This window comes from Antechinus flavipes, chromosome 2 (assembly GCF_016432865.1).
Source record: "Antechinus flavipes isolate AdamAnt ecotype Samford, QLD, Australia chromosome 2, AdamAnt_v2, whole genome shotgun sequence".
Lineage (NCBI taxonomy): Eukaryota > Metazoa > Chordata > Mammalia > Dasyuromorphia > Dasyuridae > Antechinus > Antechinus flavipes.
Window position 1 is genome coordinate 646521331 of NC_067399.1, and position 20495 is coordinate 646541825.

Here is a 20495-nt window from a genome sequence, read left to right on the forward strand (position 1 = left end):
GATTAGGTATCAGCACCTTATTTGTATCATAAAATGAATTTGATAGAACTTCGACATTGCCTACTTTTCCAAATACTTTACATAGTGTTGGAATTAATTGTTCTTTAAATGTTTGATAGAATCCTATCCCCTTTAAAAACAAAAACAAAAACAAAAAAACTTAGTTTTGAATCCATCTGGCCCTAGGAAATTTTTCCTTAAGAAACTCATAGTTCAATTTCTTTTTCTAAGATGGGGTTATTTTAACATTCTATTTTCACTTCTGTTAATCTGGTCAATCTATGTATTTGTAAATATTCCTCCATTGGACACATATTTTCAGATTTTTTGACACATAATTAGGCAAAATAACACCTTATACATGCTTTGTTTTCCCTTTTATTGCTAGTGGATTCACCTTTTTTCATTTTTGTTACTGGTTATTTGTTTTCTTCCTTCTTTTTTTAAGTTAAATTAACCAAAGCTTTACTAATTTTATTTTTTTCATAAAATCAAGTATTATTTTTATTTATTAGTCCAATTGTATTCTTACTTTCAATTTTATTAATCATTCCTTTGATTTTAAGGATTTCTAATTTAATTCTTAAATGGAGATTTTTAACCTTTTTCTAGGTTTGCTTTTAGTTAGCATGCTCAGTTCTTGATCTATTTTCTATTTTATTGATATAAGCATTTAGAGATATAATTTTCTTCTAAGTAATGCTTTGGTTGCATACCATAAATTTTTCTATGGTATATTACTGTTGTAATTTTCTTCAGGAATGTAGTGATTTTCTTCTAGGATTTATTCTTTGACCCATTATTTATTGAGGATTAAATTATTTAGTGTAGTGTTCTCTTCTTTAAAATATAATGATTCTCTGGGAATAGGTTTTTTGGGGAGGTTTTCTGAAGGCAGCCTTAGTTTCAGTTCAGAGTAATAATCACCTCAAATATAGCCAGCTGATAAAATCCAAACGTCTCCATCCTTGATTCCAAGAGCTCTGCCATAGTTTCAGTTTCAAAGTAATAATCACTTCAAATACAGCCAGCTGATAAAATCCAAACGTTTATTTTTCTCCTTCCTTGATTCCAAGAGCTCTTGCAGCTTGTCCTTTTCTTCTGCCAGTTTCTGTCTCTAGCTCAACTCCGACCCCTGGCAATCTTCCTGACTGACTGACTGAAACTCTAAGAAGTTCTTATATATGATCTCTTAAAGGTGTAAACACAAAGGTTGACTCCTCCTCTGATAGAGTGGGATTGTGGGTTTCTGACTTGTGAATCTCCCAGAACTTGTGAACTCCAATATGTGAGCTAATGTGTGAACTCTCAAAGGTGTGAGCGCTAATGTGTGAATTCTTAAAGGTGCAAACGCAAGCACACAAGCATTGCGTTCATCAATTCCATTGAGTTATCACATTGTTTCAAGTTCTGGCCCATAACATCTCCTTGTAAGATCAGACCAATCATACTGAACTATGCTAAATTAGATAATTATTGTCTCTATCAATTCTAATGGCTTAACACTTTGTAAGGATTCCAACAATTTGGTTTCAAATCATGAAAAGTGATTCATTTAAGATTTCTGCACTTCTCCATTAAATTTTAAGGAGTTTATGCCATAATATATAGTTAATTTTGATATGTTATATGCTTCTTGAGAAAAATATGCATTCCTTTCTCTTCTCATTCTATTTTCTTCAAAATTCTATCATATTTAACTTTTTAAAAACCCTATCCCCCCTTTTAACTTCCTTTTTATTTATGGTTTTTGTTAGATTTATCTAGTTCTGAGTTGAGAAAGTTGAGGTCTCCCACTAGTATTATTTTGATGTCTATTTCCTCCTATTACTCATTTAACTTTTCCTTTAAAATTTTGGGTGCTTCACTATTAGATAGATGCATGTTTAGAATTGATACTATTTCAATAGGGTTTCCTAAGCATGATGTAATTTCCTTCCTTCCTTTTTAAAACAACTAGATCTGTTTTTGTTTTTCCTTTGGCTCTCATGATTTCTACTACTATTTTTTTTTTATTTCAGCTGAAGCATATTAAATTCTCCTCCAGTCCCTTATCTTTACTTTATGTCTCTCTGCTTCAAATATATTTCTTGAAAACAATGTATTTTAGGATTCCAGTTTATAATCCACTCTATTTATTTCCATTTTGTGGGTTAGTTCACCACATTCACATTCAGTTTTGTTAATTAACTACATCATTTCTTTCCAAACCATTTTTCACACCCCTTTTCACCCTATACTTCCGCAAAACAGTTTTGCTTCTCACCATTGTCTACCCCAATCTGTCCTTTTTTCCCCCCTTCCTTACCATCCTCACCTTATACGTTCTTATAGGGAAAGATAGAGATTTACAACCACCTGAGTATATATGTTATACCATCTATGTAGTCAATTCTGATGAGAGTAAGGTTTATGTTGCTTGCCACTCTATCCCCCCCCCCCAGATTTCTCTTCACAATAAAAGCTATTGTTTTCAGATCTTATTCCTGTGTGATGATTTATCCCATTCTATTTATCCCTTTCTCATTTTTCCAGCACATCCCTCTTTCTTACCCATTAATTTTATTTTTTCAAATAATCTCATCAGAGTCAACATAAGCTCATGTCTTTTGTCTATATGTCTCTATGTCTATATTATATGCATATGTTATATATAGATATATACACATATATGTAGACATATATATATATATATATATTCCTTCAAGTGACTTAATAGTAATAAAGTTCTAAACAATTATATCATCTTCCTGTGTAGGAAGTTAAACAGTTTAATCTTACTAAACCCCTTGTTTTCTTTTTCTTATTTAACTGCATCAGTGAAAACATAGTTCCATTGGTATATTGAAGAAGCATTGAAGCGGGGGAGGGAGAGAGAGACAGAGACAGAAACAGAGACAGAGACAGAGACAGAGACAGAGAGACAGAGAGACAGAGAGGTGAGAAAGAGATATTATTTGTACTTTTCCCATAGAAGTTTCCTTTTAGCCATCACATCACCAAATTAGCCAACATTGTCCCCAAGGCTACATTCTGTTGATTCACAATAGACCTTTGACATTATAGGGACCCATAGTACACTTGCTTCTCTTTCTTTCCCTCCTCCTATCAGCCTCCCTAACTCCTTAAAATATTTAATAAATCCAACAAATATGTTTTTATTGGTATAAAGGTTACTTTACAAAAGCAGTGGAAATTATCCCAGAAACAAACTGTCATCACAAGGTTAGGATCAGAAACTAGAAAATTTTCTTTTAAATAATACTATACTAGTTTAAAGTGGTTTTGATTTCTATTCATAAAAAGTATACAGCCTCAATAATAACACTTGATTTCATTAACACTTGATGTTCAGCATAGTTTCTTCTTCATATTTCTGATCGGGGCAGAAGGCAGAGTTTGTAAATTGGTGGAATAGAGCCAAAACCAATAGTGGCTGGTTTGATATCAATCTCTGCTGGACTGACAAGAGGTTTCAAATTAAAATGCTGTAAAATTATTATCAAAAATAAAAATAATTCCATTCGAGCTAGACCTTCTCCAACACATACACGCTTTCCTAGGAAAGAGCAAGAGTAATATTAATCAATGATAGTTTCAGATTTCTAATGCAATTAATAAAATATATAAATAGCAATTTACTTTAATTTAAATAAGCAGTTATTGTGCATATAATAATGAGGATAATTCTGGTGGATTTTCAAAAGAGCTAGGAATTTCTTCAAATTTTGTTATGTTACATGTTATAAGTGGGAAACAACAGTCAAAAAATAAATTAGCAAAGAAAAATGTAACCAACTGAGATTATATATGTAGTAAATATCTAAATACCTTGAAATTTGCATGTATGGAGTATAATACCAGATATTTATAATGATGCCCTTTAGTTATCAAAAGAGTATTCAACCATATAGATATTCATTTAATCCTGCAGCTAGAAATCAATACATATATTTTAGGGAGCTTTCACCAAAATGGATGAAACCAGACCTTTTTTTTTTTTTAAGTTGAGGCATTTTAGTTTGCTTTAGGTATTTGAAAAATTCATTCAACAAAACATTTTAACGACTCGTATCAAACATGTTGGTCATGTGCAGTGTGATTGGCCCTTTTATTTTAGCTCATGCCAGAGAAAAGACTGGGAATCACAGTATAATACTGAAGAAGAGAGAAATAATTGATCGTTTTGATATAGAGCTAGTCTAAGTTTCAGATAATTTATTCACTCAACTCATCATTTCCACAGATATTTATTTATATGAATTAGTGTCCTGGAATGGATTGAATGCTGAATTTGAATTCTGAAGTCCTGCATCAATATGATTTGGTGATGACAAGACAGAAAAAAATAGTGAAATCCATATGGTAAAGAGAATGTCCAGAATGATGAAGGTGAGAGTTTTACAGTCTGCAACTACAGTCAGACCATATTTTGAGAATTTTATTCTGTCCTGGAAGTCATATTCCAGGAAAAATATTGACATGGAAAGAGTTGAGAGGAGGCTGACCATGAAGGTGAGGTAACAAAAGACCATGTGTCCTTTAATGATCAGTTGAAGGAACAGGGGAGGAGAAATAGAGAAAACTTGAAAATATAAACTTTCAAATAAGGAAAGCTAGTTAACATTTCAAAAATTAGATTGATTCTACTTTTCCTACTATCTTTAGAAATAGGAATAATAAACATGTATAGCAGCTAAGTGGTGCAGTGAGTAGAGTGCTAGCCCTGGAGTCAGGGAGGTCTGGGTTCAAATGTGATCTCAGACATTTACTAGCTTGATGATCTTGGGAAAAACACATACTCTAGTTTGCCTCAGTTTTTTTCATCTATACAATTAGTTGGTCTAGAAAATATTAAATGATTCCAGTATCTTTGCCAAAACAAACCCAAATGGGATTATAGTCAGATGTGACTGAAATGGCTGAACAACAATGAAAACATGCACATAAGAGAAAAAACAGATCTCAATTCAATTTATGCTAAACTTTCCTAATAGAATAGAATAGAAAGGTAGAAAATGATACTTGAGTGGATAGGCAGTCAGTTTCCCATAACTGGAAGTCTTTGAGCAAACAGTCAGTGTTTGCTCACTTGAAAGAGCACAATATTTGAAGTCAGAGGAGCTGGGTTCAAAACCAACTCTGTGCTTGGACTCTTTCTGCACTCCTATTTTCTCATATGTAGAACAAGGTTCTAAAGCCTAAAGCTTTTTGTCTCTAAAGCTCTGAACCCTAGATTTTCTGAGCTCTGCTTGGGTTCAAGTGGGAGGAGAGGAATTTTACAGAATCTATTATCTCTGAGATGCTGAAAATCTTGCTGAGTTCTGGGATGGTGACAAAAAGCAAACCAACTCAAAAATTACAAGAAAACAACATAGGAGCTCAACTAATTATTATTATTATTTTTAAATTATCTATGTTGTGAACAACCTTTTATTATTATTTTTTAAAATAACTTTTTATTGATAGAACACATGCCAGGGTAATTTTTTACAGCATTATCCCTTGCATTCACTTCTGTTCCGATTTTTCCCCTCCCTCTCTCCACCCCCTCCCCCAGATGGCAAGCAGTCCTTTACATGTTGAATAGGTTACAGTATATCCTAGATACAATATATGTGTGCAGAAATGAACAGTTTTCTTGTTGTACAGGGAGAATTGAATTCAGAAGGTAGAGCTCAACTAATTATTGAGGAAGGATGAAAAATCAACTTCACTTACCTGCAGAAAAAGCTTTGAAATAATCACTGTATTTAAATTTTCCATTTTCATTCAGAAAGTGTCCTGGATCAAACTGTTCTGGATTAGCGAATTCTTGACTGTCTAACATGATAGAAGACAGTGTTGGATATACTGTTGTGCCCTAAAGTAAATAAACACAGAAATAAGCCACGTTGCCAAATGACCTGCTTGAACTTGAAGATTCTTAGTGACACAGGGCTATTCTAAACCTCTGGAAATTCTTTTGTTCATCTCATTATTTATAAATATTTATTTACAGCAAGCAGCATTCTAGAATGTATTGACGATTGCTCATGGATTTTGAAGACAAAATACATTACTATGGGCAAATTTATTGACCACACTTTCTTTGGTTTTCTCACCACTAAAATGGGAATAATTGTACCAACTTACTATAGGTGTACCAGGAATCAAAGAATTATTCTAATAAGAATGTCTTCTAACTTGGAAAGTGTTATTAAAATGTGATATTGTTAATTGTTGAAAACCTTCAATAGTTTGCTTGAAGTTTTAAGCACCTGTGCTATATGGTGGGCAATTAGGAAATAAAAAGGTGAACAAGCTACAGCCATACTTCTAGAGAGAATTTGCAGTATAGTAGAGATAATCAGATATGAGCTAAAGTAACTATGGTCAATACAATAGCTCCCAAAGAGAGGAACAAACTGCTATTATGAAGAGAGACGATGTTGTGAGTGTGTATATATATTCTCTCAAAAGATCTGTTATAACTGATAAAACATATAAGTAACACATAAAGGGTGGGGGCTAGTTATATGCTAGGTATGAAATAAAAAAAATTCTAATTCAGGAAATGTCATTGGCATTGGATCTTAACATCAATATTGTTTTCAAGGTATTATAGTACATAACCTATTCTAGGTTGTATTATAAGCTGTAATACAAAAACTGTATCTAATTTACAAGTGGAAAAACTGAACTCAGACCAAATAAATGGTTTCCCCCAGGCTATCAGTCAGTCAATAAGCTTTTATTAAACACCGACTAGGTTTTAGGAACTATTCTAACTGATGGTATTGTTAGTACAGCGACTATTTGGCCATTAACTATTATTAGTCCATGTTGTTGTCATACTCACATGGACTGTGAGAAGTGAATATAAATGATTAGTCCCATTCTCTCACTTTACATACACAAAAGTGGAAGCCAGTGAAGGAAATGTTTTGGTCAAATCCACATAGGTAGTAAACAGCAAAGTTAAGATTAGATTTTAATCTTCTGATTCTTACTTGCTTTAGTAAGACACATAAAATAGGAGCTTGACTAGCCCACAGAAACTATATTATTACTTTTATGACCTTTGTTTCTCTGCCTGGAAATTTAGCCAATGAGACATAAATCCCATATAACACTTGGGTACATGTGGGAATGGAGTAAATGTGGATTCTTCTGACCTTGGGGATTAAATATCCTCTGAAATGGATGTCTTGATTCATTATATGGGGCAAGTTGGAAGGAACAAGATTAATAAATCTCAGGATCTCATGCACAACAGCATCCATGTAGGGCATGTTTACTTTGTCCTTCATGGAAGGCAGTCGTTCTGGTCCAATCACTCGATCAATTTCTTCATGAAGTTTTTCTGTCAAGATATACAGAGAAATTAATACTCCTTAAAGGGGGATAGCCTTTCTGCATCTTATTTCTGAATTTATGACAATTATTCCTACATCTGAAGATTTATGGAGGCTAGTGACAGAAAGGCATTTGGGACTTTATTGTTATTATTGTTCACTTGTTTCTGCTATGTCTGATTTTTTATGACCCCTTTTGGGCTTCTATTGTAAAAATACTAAAGTAGCTTGCCATTTCCTTTTCCAGTTCCTTTTGCAGATGAGGAAACTGAGGCAAATGGGGTTAAATGAATTGCCCAGAATTACACAGTAGTGAGTGTTTGAGTCCAGTTTTGAACTCACAAAGATAAGTCTTACTGACTTCAAGCCCTCTATTCTATCCATTGTATCACATAGATGATCTATTTGGGATGTTAGTGGTTCTTTTGGTAAATTATTAGGGAGTAACGACTAGTTGTTCCTGTGCTCAATGCTTGTTTCAGTAATAGAAAAAAATATGAAGATGTATTGGTCCTACTCTCACAGTGGGACAAGAACACTGAGGGATGTTTCACCTTATAGATACTCCATGAATTGAAATTGCCAAGGGGGAAAAGTTTTTAGAGAGTCTTAGATCATACAAATATACAGAGTTTAGAGGAGGGAATGGGAATAAGTTAAAGTTCCTATTTTATCAAATATTTTAGATTATGAGGTTAGATATGAGGGTGTTGGCACCAAGAATTTAGTTTCCACTTAAGGAACTTCAATAAATTAAGAAAACAGAAATATAGGTTGCTAGCAGATTCATTGAGCTCCTCAGGACTTTTTGAAGTTAAAATTATTATTTCTTTATTGATATGTCTAAGCAATCAATACAGGCCATTTGAGTGACCTTTCTTTGTCCTTCTGTCTCCATCTCTCTGTGTATGTCTCTTTCTTTATCTCCCACTTGCTCTCTCTGTCTCTGTTTTTGTTCTTTTTGACTCTATTTCTCCATCTCTATTTCTGGCTCTGTTTCTTTCCATCCCTCACCCGTACCAGATACACTGACATGCAGTGCACCAGAGACATTGGTCCATTCATTGAATGATTCCATGTTTCCACCTCAGTTGTCAAAGTTTGAGATTCAGCCACTTCTTGGGATCATATAAAATTTCCTTTTCCAATTTATTTTTCAGATGAGGAAATTGAGGCAAACAGGGTTAAATGACTTGCCCAGAATCAAACTATAGTAAGTGTTTGAGTTCAATTTTGAGTCTTAATAACTCCAGCCCAACATTCTATACACTGTAGCATGGAGCTGCTCTATTTGGGATGTTAGTGGTTCAAGATCCTCATGTGACAGATGATTAAATCAAGTCTTAAGGAAAGTGAGTGATTTGTTTAACATTACAAAGAGCAGGAGAGCCTAAATTGAAATCCACATCATGTGATTCTCAAACTATTGCCATTTCAAACTTGGCTTAGATTCACTCATACACAGTTTGCTTAGGAAGAGGGACCTTGGTCAGAGTCATTGGTTCAAATTGAACCAAACTTGCTAGTTGGAATTCCTGTGCCTTTCACACATTCAGGCCTTCAATTCCCTAATCATTTTTTTTTGTGTGTGTGTCAGTACTTATCACTAACAAGATCCATTGGATTATTTTTGTTTCTATCAAACCTAGTCTTCCTCTCCCATAATTCGCCAAGAGACAATATGATGCAATGGGAAAGACCAGAAGTTCCTTTCTGGCTCAAAAGTTATGTTGTAGAGTTCTTGGAGACAGTTCCTCTAGAATAAGGAGTTAGATATTAAAAAAGCTCAGAAAATTCCCAAAAGTTGCACATCTTGCTAGTGATAGAACCAAAGCTGATATCCTGATTTCCTGAATATAATTAACCCAACACTGCTTTCCCCAGACCCATTGCTCAGTTATTCCTAGCCCCTCTTACCTTCTACTTCCGGGTATTTTAGAAGAATCAAAAGTGCATATCTGAGAGTGGTACTGGTTGTCTCTGTTCCAGCAAAAAGTAAATCTGCCACAGTGACTGTTACATTTTCTAGGTCAAATCCAATCTTTTGATTTTTTCTGTCCTGAGAAGTATTTGGTAGAGACATATTAGTGAATTTTTAAATAGGGAAACTCCTTCCAACAGACTCAGTGATAGCTCTCCTTCAATCTGAGTGGGACCTAAAAAAAATGAATGTCGAGCTAGATTCAAATCCCATCTACAACTCTTTCTGGCTGTGTGAATATACAGTTCTCAGCCTCATTTCCTTATGAGACTCTAAGATCTCTTACTTCTCTAAATGTATACTATAATTACTATTTATATACTACTTTTAGATTTGCTAAGTATTATACACGCTGTCTTATTAGATCCTTACACTAGGTCTGTTAAGAAGTTACTATTACCATCCCTATTTTACAGACTGCAAGGGTCCAGCCTCTGCAGGGGGGCCAAAGTCGCTGAGCAGGAGGAATAGGGTCGCTGTCAAAGGAAGACAGGAGTAGTGGGGTAGCTTGAATGAGGAACTGATGGAAGTGATGGGCCTACTTCCTCAGGCTCCTTCAGGCTTTATTTTTATACTATATCATGATCACTCAATTTTCCTGATTACATATACATTTCTTTAGATCAACATAGTCTTCAGACATGTTTCTGACATTGATTTTTCATATGTTACTATGTTTGACAATTAATATTTGGGTTTTTATGGTTAAATGTTAATTATTGATTACATTACACAAAGCTAATAATGAAAAGTAAATGTTATATAAGATTAAATGTCAGTGAATTTTGTTAGTTTACTTATGTCTTCTTTGTCAGTCCTATGGATTATTTGATCCCTTTATTTCCCTGACTTAGAACTGTGTACAGAGCCATTTAGGGCAATTCTACTTATACTTTAACCATCTATTGATTCGTAGACATACTGATCTTTTCTGCATCTAAGTTAGTAAACACCATTATTTCCTAGACATTTGGATTCTCTCCCATAGTGACAATGCTTTCCATGGTGTTCTCTCCTGTATCATTTGTCTCAATGAGAGATTAGTTTTATTAGGGCAGAATCTGCAGGTGGAATCATTTCTAGTTAACTTGCCCAAATTCCCCTTGTCACCAAATTGTTTAGGTAATGTTAGTGCTGTAATCAAGTCAATTATAAATAATATAGGAAATAGTAGTCCACTAATGAGAATCATAGAAGGAAATGTTGTTCCTGCATGAGTGCTGTGCATATTTGATCTCAGTGCTGGGTTTTGCCAATCAGCTTAGAGATTGCGGCTCCCAACAACAGATGAGGAAATCAAAACTAAAAAAGGTAAAGCCCAGTATGACATAGTTAGTAAGTGGATTCGAATTCAGATTTTCCTGACTCCAAGGCTAGTTCTCTTATCCATCATAAACACTTAGTTGTCTATGATATGAAAAGTACACTAAATTAAAGCATTTTAAACTGTAAATAGGGACATGTAACTGAATGTGAAGGCCATAAAAATCTGGTAAATATAAAAGGTTTCTAAATGTTCTATGCCCTGCAGTATTAAATATTCTGCCAAGATTTAATCCTATATGCAAAAATAAACAAGCACATCCATCTCATTAGTGTGTGAATTTGCTTTTGTCTTTAATAAATGGTAAAATTATATGTATACCTAAAGATTGTTTTAAAATAAATTTCTTTATAATTTGATTCATGTTCCTATTTTATATACCTATGTACCAGAGCTTACATTAAAATTTCTCAAGTGAAAAGGGATTGCAAGTAGAAAAAATGTTTTAAAAGCCTTGCTCTAAATTTAACTAAGAGCAAACAACTGCTGTTTATAACTTGAAGCCAAGTTCTCCAATAAAACAATCTAGTCCAAGAGTCTCTACAATAGAAGATGCATGGAAAATGATTAATCTTTGAGCCTTCAGAGAATTTGATCTCACTGGACAGAGGAGTGGCAGCTAGAAATGTTTTCTCCTATTCCTTGAATTAAACTTTCCTGATCCTCAGTAGGATGCTTACTACTTTGGCTGCTTTCAAGCCACACAGCAACCAACTCTGTTGCAACTATCAAGAATGAAGGAGTTACTCAAGATTATTTTCTGGGAGTCATAATTAGAACCTTAATTTATGGCAATATTCTTTCAGAATTCAAATGGTCATGATGAGGAGACAAGTCCTGAAGAACTCATTTTCCAATGCAGAGTACATTCCCTTTTTGTGGCTTTGACGCAGAAGTCTAAGAAGCTTGAGTTAGAATAAAAATAAGGATCTCCTGACTTTCCCTTTAGTGATTTGTCCCATATAGCAAAAATCTCCTTGTGGGTCTATGATTCTAAGACATAATCATCTCTGGAAAAATAATAGATTATTTAAATTTATATGGTATTTGAAATTAATCATTTTATTTCCTTAAATCTTTCTCAGATAGTATCTCACTGTTATTTTCTTTTAAAAATAAAAAAGGTTTATATTTTAATATAATATATTTTATTGTAAAAATTTCTTGAGTTTCTGTCTATCTTCACCATCTTTTGTGCCTAGGAGAAGTTGAACTATAAGAATTACTTTATAAATTGCTCATTAAGAATTTTTAATAGCAAACATTTTGAATTTTTTTTTCTAATTTGCTTCAGACTATGTTTAGACAGCAGCAGTAAGAAAATTCTGCACAAAGCATGAATTAGACAAAGATAATGAATGCCTAAAGGAGATTCTGCACAAAGTTCATCTTACTATAGTCTGATAAAACAGGCTAAATAAGAAATTTAACTTAAGTTGAAAAGGTTATCATCAGTTCTCACAATGCTATTCAGATTTCAGAAACAATTAAAGGGTCTTTCTATGTAAATAAAGAGAAGCAATATTTGATGAATTTGAACAAAGTAGAAAACCATTCTGGAGAGATTACATATATAATGAGTCTTGATTTTGCTGAATAAATTTTCAACCAGTTTTATAGTTCTCTAGACTTACTTATGCTGCAGAAACAAACAGAATCAATGACAATATGACTTTTACATCATACCTTTTCCATTTGGATGAGTAAACAATCAGTGAGATCTTGAGGATTGTTGAGATCTAATAATTCTTGGTGCTCTTTGATTCGTTCAAATACATATTGCTTTGCCTCAGATACATTTTTCAAAACTTTCCAGTGACTTCCAGGTAGGTAACGTAAGAAAGATCCTACATTATTATAAATCTAAAGAGAGGTACCAATATTAATGATAAAAGCAAACACAAAATGCTTATTTATGTACAAGGCACTATGCCTTACAATTATTATCTCTTTTGATCCTTACAATGACTTGGGAAGTATGTTGTATTATTATCTCCATTTTACAGATGAAGAAATAGAAGTAAATAGAGGTTTAAGTTATTCTCAGATTCATTAGTAAGAGTATGAGTCTGGATTTGAACTCAGATCTTTCTGACTCCACATCCAATTCATCATCCTCTGTATCATCCGTGATGCTACCACATTATGTTTCACTAATTATAAAATGAAACTGTTCACAGTACTAATTGTTCACCCTATAAATTGATTTAATATCTCTCTGTGACTATCTCCTAGTCTTCTGTCTCTCTGTGTCTCTTTCAGTCTTTGTCTCTGTCTTTATCTGTCTCTCTCCTTCTTTCATTGAAGCTGTAAATGCCATTTGTATTGGAAATTATAGCACAGGGGATTCCCCCTTGGAAGCAAAACAAATCTTTTATATAATCATCTAAAATTAAAGAATTTCAGATTTAAAAGAGATTTCAGGGTTCTCCTAGTATAAATCATTTCTGATGCAAGATTCCCCCCATAGCATTAATAACAAGTGATATGCATCCATCACTTGAAGTTCTTTTAAGATGAGTAATTCATTGAATGTCAAAACAGCCCATTTCACTTTTGGATAGATTTAATTTATAGGCAGTTTTTTCTTCTTTATAGAGATCTGACATTGGCTTCTCTGTATTTTCCATCCATTAAACTTTTCTTCTTTTTTCATATTTATTGACTCAGTGTGTTTAGTTCAACACCCCCAGAACAACTAAAACACTAATCCAGCAATGAAAGTTCTCTTTCCTTTAAAAGGGATGACCTCACCTGAAGCCAGGGTGTGCTTAAAAGATAGAAATTTTCATTGTACAAATGTAGCAGCCTCTGACATGTCTTGTCTGAATAGTCAAGACGATGATGGAAAAGGATATCAGAGATGACATTTAAGGGAGCACCACCAAGGATGAAGGTTGGATCAAAGGGCTGCGCTAAAAAGAAAAATAAAGTAATAAAAGTAGGAAATTTAATAGGCAACATTTTTATTAAGGGTGTGTGTGTGTGTGTGTGTGTGTGTGTGTGTTTGATAGGATGGGCATCAAACTCCCTTTTGCATCCAATATTTTAGTCTTTTTATCCATAGATTACTTCTTCCAGGGACAAGTTCTCAATGTCTCTACACTATTTCAATAGCCTCATTGGTCTACTTTGTGAAACCAAAAGTATTTCATTTTTATCTGATTTAAATTTGATTTGCTTTAATGTTTTCATACTCTTTATCTTTTTATTACACTTATAGGAGAAGAGACAGTGTTGAAAATCTATTCTTCTCCCACCACCACCTTCTCAATCTTAACTACTCACCATCCCCATTCCTTTCAAGAATAGGGAAAAAAGAGAAACTACTTTATCTACTTTTCTTTGTGGTATAATGTTTATGAGCTAGGATCTTTGAAAGTAGCAAACCAAACCAATACTGTCTCTCTCCAGGTAAAAATGGAAGCCCCAAAAGATAACAAGAATAATAATAATCCTATTCAAAATGATGTTTACAGCAATAAATGACTTAAAAAGCCAAGTATTCCAACCTTACCATTTTACAGATAAAGAAATTGGGACACCCCATGTTTAAGCTTCCAAAACAAGACATAAATTCTTCTCCTCTGAATCCAGAGTAGTACTCTTTTCATTTTTCCAAACTACTTCCTAATTATTAATTTCTACTTTTAGGGTATTTTCTAGTTTACCAATATCTTCCATATGCTTTCTCTCATTTGATCTGTACAGCCATGTAGTGAAATAAATCACTGGGCAGTGGAATTATCAACTCTTTTGACAGAAGAGGAAACTGAAGGACAAAGAGATTAAGTGGCTTGTACCAAATCCACCTGAAATCTGCATCTAGGCCACAATACAATATCCAGACGAGAAGTAAATTATTCTATACATAGCATGGGATACTAATCTAGTAAATACAAAAGTTTCTTCAAAAGTTTACATAGTGTTGGGAATGAACCTCCCTCTAGACAGTTTTCCACACTTGGAAAGAGAATAAAAAAAAATTACAATATTTCCTCCTTCCAAAATAGAAGAATTGTATTATTATCTGCATGTGTTTTGTTTAAAGAAAATGTGAAAAATCCCAAACTCTAGAAGAATAAAATCTATAATGCACCGTGGAATTTTGGAGTCCTCAGCTTCTATCTATAAGATCTGGGACAAATTATATCATCTCTCTGAGCCTCAGTTTCCTCATATGTAAAATGAAAAAGGTTAAATTATATGACCTCTCTCTACTCTTCCAACTCTATTGAAATGATTCCCTGATCATCTACTTCACCCAATTCCTGGCAATGGAATATAGAATATATTTTTAGAATATACAGGACAAATAGTTTTCCTGCTTTAACTTAAAGACTTCCAGGGATGAAAAATGCCACTTTTGTCCAGTTTTAGTGGTCAGGAATTCTTTTTTTAATTGAAATAAAATCTGTCTCTAAATGCCTTTGTCTCTCTATTTCTATTATTCAGATGGCATTGTATTTTGTGGTCTGATTCTCCTGACAGTTACATAATAAATCATATAACACCTTGTACTTCAATGCCTTGACGACATTTTCATTTATATCTCATCTCCTTTACTAGAATATGCTTGTTGAGGGCAGGGACCATTATGTGTTATCTTTCTCCCAGGGCCACAATGTATAGTAGACATTAAATAAATTTTTGCTCAAATACAAACAATTTGTCTTCCTAAGAGCTTCAATCAGGAACTGAGATTCCCTCTGAATTCTTTCTTCATTGCTTTTCTTCCCCATTCCGTAATCCCTGAGGACCATAAGGGAAAATCTGCGTGTGTCTCTCCATGTCTCAGAATTGCTGAAAATAATTCCTAGGGAAAAAAGATCAGCATATGTGTATTACACAAACATATTAAAAATTACTTCATAGAATCAATTTAAAGAAAATAAGATAGAATATCAAAAAAACCCAATTTGATGAGGATACAGTCCCATTTCTAGGGGTTTATATTTTTTTCAGAGATTAAACATGTACCCAGATAAGTAAATTTGAAATTCATATAAATTATATAAAGTAAATGGAAATAGTTCAGTAGGGAGAGAGCTCCCTGGAGCTTGGAGGAGTGGGGAAATCAAAAAATGTGTAATATAGTATGTAGCAACCAAATCAAGCTTTGAAGGAGGTTAGAAATTCTAAGAGGTAGAGGTAAGAAAGAAGAACATTCCTTCCATGGAGAATGACCTAGACAAGTGGCAGTGGTAATTAAGTGAACCAATCAATTCCATCTTCTGATCCAATTCTGGAGCTAGTGCAGTTCCTTTTCCAGTCAGTTATAAGTCTAGTCTAATTTTTGTCTTGTGAGAAAAATTTATTCTATTGTGGGAATTGGGAGAAAACTTTGTTGCATTGTTTGAGCCTAGCCTTTTATTGTGAGGAAGTTAGACCACCTCTACCTATTGCTTAGATCAGGGCTTCTTAAACTTTTTCAACTCATGAGATTTTAGGTATATGAAAATAGGTATATAAATTAAATCAAATCAAAATATAAATAAAAATGATAAATCATAATTTCATGACTCCCACCTTCAGTTATGAGACTTCATATGGGTTTGTAAACCATAGTTTAAGAAGTTTTGTCTATCTTAGAGATCCTTAACTAAGGGCCTAACATGCTGACAAGAAACCTGATTAAATCTGATAATGGATGCAAGAAGTTTTCTCACATATACATAGTATATGAAAACTGACCTAATAATAATAAATAAGTTATTTTTTTCTGTGTTCCTTTGATTGTTCACAGACATCTGGGTGGAGTAGGTATTTTATTATTTTTTTTCTGATTTCAGGGGATTGCACCTGATCCTTCTTCCCCTCCCAACTCAGAAAGTCTCTAGTCTTTCTTCCAATTAGAAACCAGATTACCTAATGTTGTATTCTGGTTAATTATTTTCTTTTAACTAATTAGTCTTATTTGATGATTTGATCTCAATGTACAAAAATCTGCCACTCCCAATATTTAGGATCTAATGCCAAAGCTGAGGAAGACTATTGGTCCTGATTTGCATGATTCAATAAATTTATATCCTCAGAAGCTTGACCCTTTGATTCATGTTTCACCACAAAAGGCATAAAGGTGGGAAAAGGAAAGCTATACATAGGAAGTAGCAAGTAGGTCAATTCAGATTGACTATTGGATTTGTGAGGGGCAGTGATATTAAATCAGGTCACAAAAATAACTTGACACTTTGTCATGATGGTATTTATGTTCGAAGCCCAGAAGTTATCTTATACTAGAAGCAAGTTTATTTCATACATTAGTTCATTAAGTTATGTTGCCAAAAATGCATAACAAAAAGAACAAATTTGGAACTGGGGAAGTCAGATTCACATCCTGACTCTTGTGACTCAAGTATATTACTTCACTTTTGGGCTTCAGTTTTCCTTCCCATAAAGTGAAGTTATTACATTAAATAATTTTTGAGGTGCCTCCTTCTGATCTTTAAATCTACTTTCATATGAAAAATGTATTTGCCCAGAAGATTCATATTCAATTTCTGGTTGTCTCATTTCCTACCAGTCTGATCTTGGACAAGTCCCTTAATCTTATAGTCTTTTTTTTTCACTATAAAATGAAAGAGTTGAATTTCTAAAATGTTTTCAATTTCAGCTTTACAGGATCTAAAGACATCTATTGATTAGTACTACCTTCTGCTGAGACATATATTTATCAAGGTTATATTAAAAAGACTTGGTGGCCTACCAGAATCCTGATGGGCTTCAAAGGCTGGTATATCTGCTCTTCCTGCAAATTCATTTTTAAGATCAAGCAAAGCTTCCTTCACAGCTTTGTAGCCATGTAACACCACAATACGTCTTGAACCAATGTATATTGTGAACACAGGACCATATTCTTTAGCTAGCTGTAAAAGACCACATGTAAGAAATATAGAAAGAAAAACCAAGGTTATTCAATATTTCATAACAAAGGTGTTTCTTTATTTTGCTTTACTTTAGGGATTACCTCCTATAACTAGTCACTTTAAAACTTAGATAGCTGGAAAACATCGTAATTAACATCTAGCATTATGGATGGGGTCAACTTTTATGGTGGTATAATGCCTGTTCTAAGATTTGCCTGTATATGTCCCACTAGCTGCATGCAGAATTGAAAATTCAGATGAAATTTAAGTAGTAGTATACATGAAGGAATAGGGGAACATATTGAAGCTGGGGAAAGGGATATTGTTAAATCACCTTTCTTCAAAACATTGAAAGAGGGGCAGCTAGTTGGTGCAGTGGATAGAGCACCAGCCCTGAAGTCAGGAGGATCTGAGTTCAAATGTGACCTTAGCCATTTAACATTTCCTAGTTGTGTGACCCACTCAAGTCACCTAATCCCAAATACCTCAGAAAAAAAGAACAAAGTATTGAAAGATTTGTAGAAATTAATTTTGCCTAGAGCTAGAAATGTAAGTTGTCAATGAAAGGACTATCAGATAGGAAATAGAAAGAGCAGGGGAGGAGGTAGTATTTATCCACAAATAAATATTAGATAGAAATAAAAGTCACCAATGACACTTTACAAGAGTTAGTTAAAAAAAGATTCAGTAAAAAATCAAAATTTGGATAAGATCAGAAGAGTGCAGAAGCAGTGTCTTAAATACTGACATTAATACTGAAATTGTCATATGTACATAAATACTGCCTGGTCTTATTTTGATAGGAAAGGGAATTAGATGCAGAACCAGGAATGTTCAGACAGATGTTTTGACTTTAAATTCCTAGATCTATCCAATCTAAAGAAATTTAGTATTCCTGGATTCTCTTTCCTCCATCATTTCTCTTTATTAATCTTGAATATTTGTTTACGATAAAGTTGCCAACAATGGATGCTAAAGAGTCATTATGTTGCTACTGCATGAATTAAAAATTTGCTTTGAAGCAGAATCTAAGAGTAAGAGATGGAGAAGGGGCTAGTTATTATTTTGGGTAGGGATGACTTTTGACTACTGCTAAACTTTGCTTTCTCTTAAAGTCAGACCCTATCTCAATGATGCAATCAATTCTTTTAAATTTCTAAGAGTTAAATCATTTTATTTCTTCTGTCCTCTCAGTAGTATCTTGCTGTTCTGCATTTCTCTGTCTCATTTTTAAAGTCATGCAAAATGGATAGAAAGGGAACTTTCCTAACAATGTGAAAAAAACAAACATATATATATATATATTTTTAAAACATCTGAACTTGATTTGTCTCTATTTATTGCTATTTAAAATATCAAGTGAATAGTTTTTTTTCTGTAAGTCTTAGAAGGAAAGGAGAAAGGGAAAAGGAGGGAAAACAAAAGGGAAAAGGAAAAGATAACCAGGAGGATGGGTTTGACCTATTGATCTGTGAGTTCTGAATCCTGTTATCCAAATAAATCCAGATCAGATAAAATAGCCCCTTCACATTTCTTCACCTCTCCCTCCATTTTAACAAACTACCATTTACCTCACCCCAACACACTAAAAAAATCACAGGAAAGCTACAAGTCCTATTCCTCAACAAAATACAGACTACTGAGGTGGAAGTCAAAATGACTAACCACGATATAGTCTCCTATTCTATAAATCCAGGGGCTAGACAGGATAATATCCAGTTCTCTTTCTGTTCCACCTTTTTTTTAAAAAAAATAAATTCAACATAAAATTGACTTTATCACTCAAGTAAATCATCAACAAAATAAAAACATCATTCAAATCGATCACTTTTTGGGGGTAAATTGCCTGAAATTAGCTGTGGTGATTGGTTAAAATCATGGCTATTCTCATAGATAGAACAAATGTTGAAATCACTCTCCTTTCCCCAATTTTCCCCCTACAACCAGTCACAATTATTGAGGTCCTGCTTTTATTATTATTTTTTAAATTTAGGTATGAGGTTCTGCAATAGAAAACTTTAGCTAAAAGTTAAGTTCACTTACACTCAAAAACAGCTATGGAGAAAATAGTTGTCATCGCCATCTAGCATCATTTACATAATTCTCCCACTCCATCTAACCATTTTTTAAGAAAAAAATCATTGCTTAGAAAATTACTCAATTAAGCATTTCCCTCCAATAATAAGTAACCTTAAACAGCTGTCATTTTAAAGGATATAGAAAATAATATAAGAAAGTTCAAATAAGTCTTTCTTTAAGCTTCTAAATGATTTGGAGAATTAGCACCTGCACAATTAAAGACAGCAGCAGCTAATACATATTTGTTGATTGACTATCACCTTACTCAGACATTTTTTCTTTTGCCATTTATTCTCTATTGATTTAAGACTTGTATGTTCTTCCTGAGGTAGATATGAATCTTTTGCAATCTCTACTCACCATCTGGAGCAGTTAACTGGTGCAGTGGATAGAGTGCCATGCTAGAAGACAGGAAGAGTCATATCCCTGAATTCAAAGCTAGCCTTAGACTTCCTTGCCATATGACCCTGTCTCAATCAATTAACCCTGTTTGCCTCTTTTCCTAATATATAAAATGAAATGGAGAAGGAAATGGCGAAATCATTCTAAACCAGTAGCCTTTGGAAAAGGGAATGTCCAGACCAGTATCTTTGCCAAGAAAATTACCTCAAATTGGATTACTAAGAGTTGGACTTGACTGAACAATACTTACCTTCTACTCAGTCTCCCAACAACTCAAAAAATAAAGGAAAAGAAAGGAAAAAAGAGGAAGGTGGCAGCATGAGAAGAAGAGAGAAATATAAAGAAAAGTGTGAGAGAGAAAGATAGAGATCTGTAAAAAGTGCTTTTTGCTTAAATTTAGTATTATTTTATATACATATAATATATATAAATATACATGCAATATATAATATATATAATTACATATATAATATGATACATATTATTAGAAACTAGATTCTCTCAAT

The 20495-nt window shown here is 33.5% G+C and overlaps 1 protein-coding gene across 1 annotated transcript; it reads right to left on the minus strand.

The window, feature by feature from the left end:
- Positions 1-2112: 2112 nt before the first annotated feature.
- LOC127546978 (cytochrome P450 2E1-like) lies at positions 2113-19591 on the minus strand. The gene is made up of 10 exons (XM_051973847.1): positions 19552-19591; positions 19174-19244; positions 17349-17508; positions 15309-15458; positions 13397-13557; positions 12329-12505; positions 9255-9396; positions 7158-7345; positions 5722-5863; positions 2113-3559 (listed from the first exon to the last, which is right to left on the minus strand). The coding sequence occupies exons 1-10, from the start codon at positions 19589-19591 to the stop codon at positions 3369-3371; spliced, it is 1422 nt and encodes a 473-aa protein (XP_051829807.1). The 3' UTR covers positions 2113-3368.
- Positions 19592-20495: the final 904 nt, after the last annotated feature.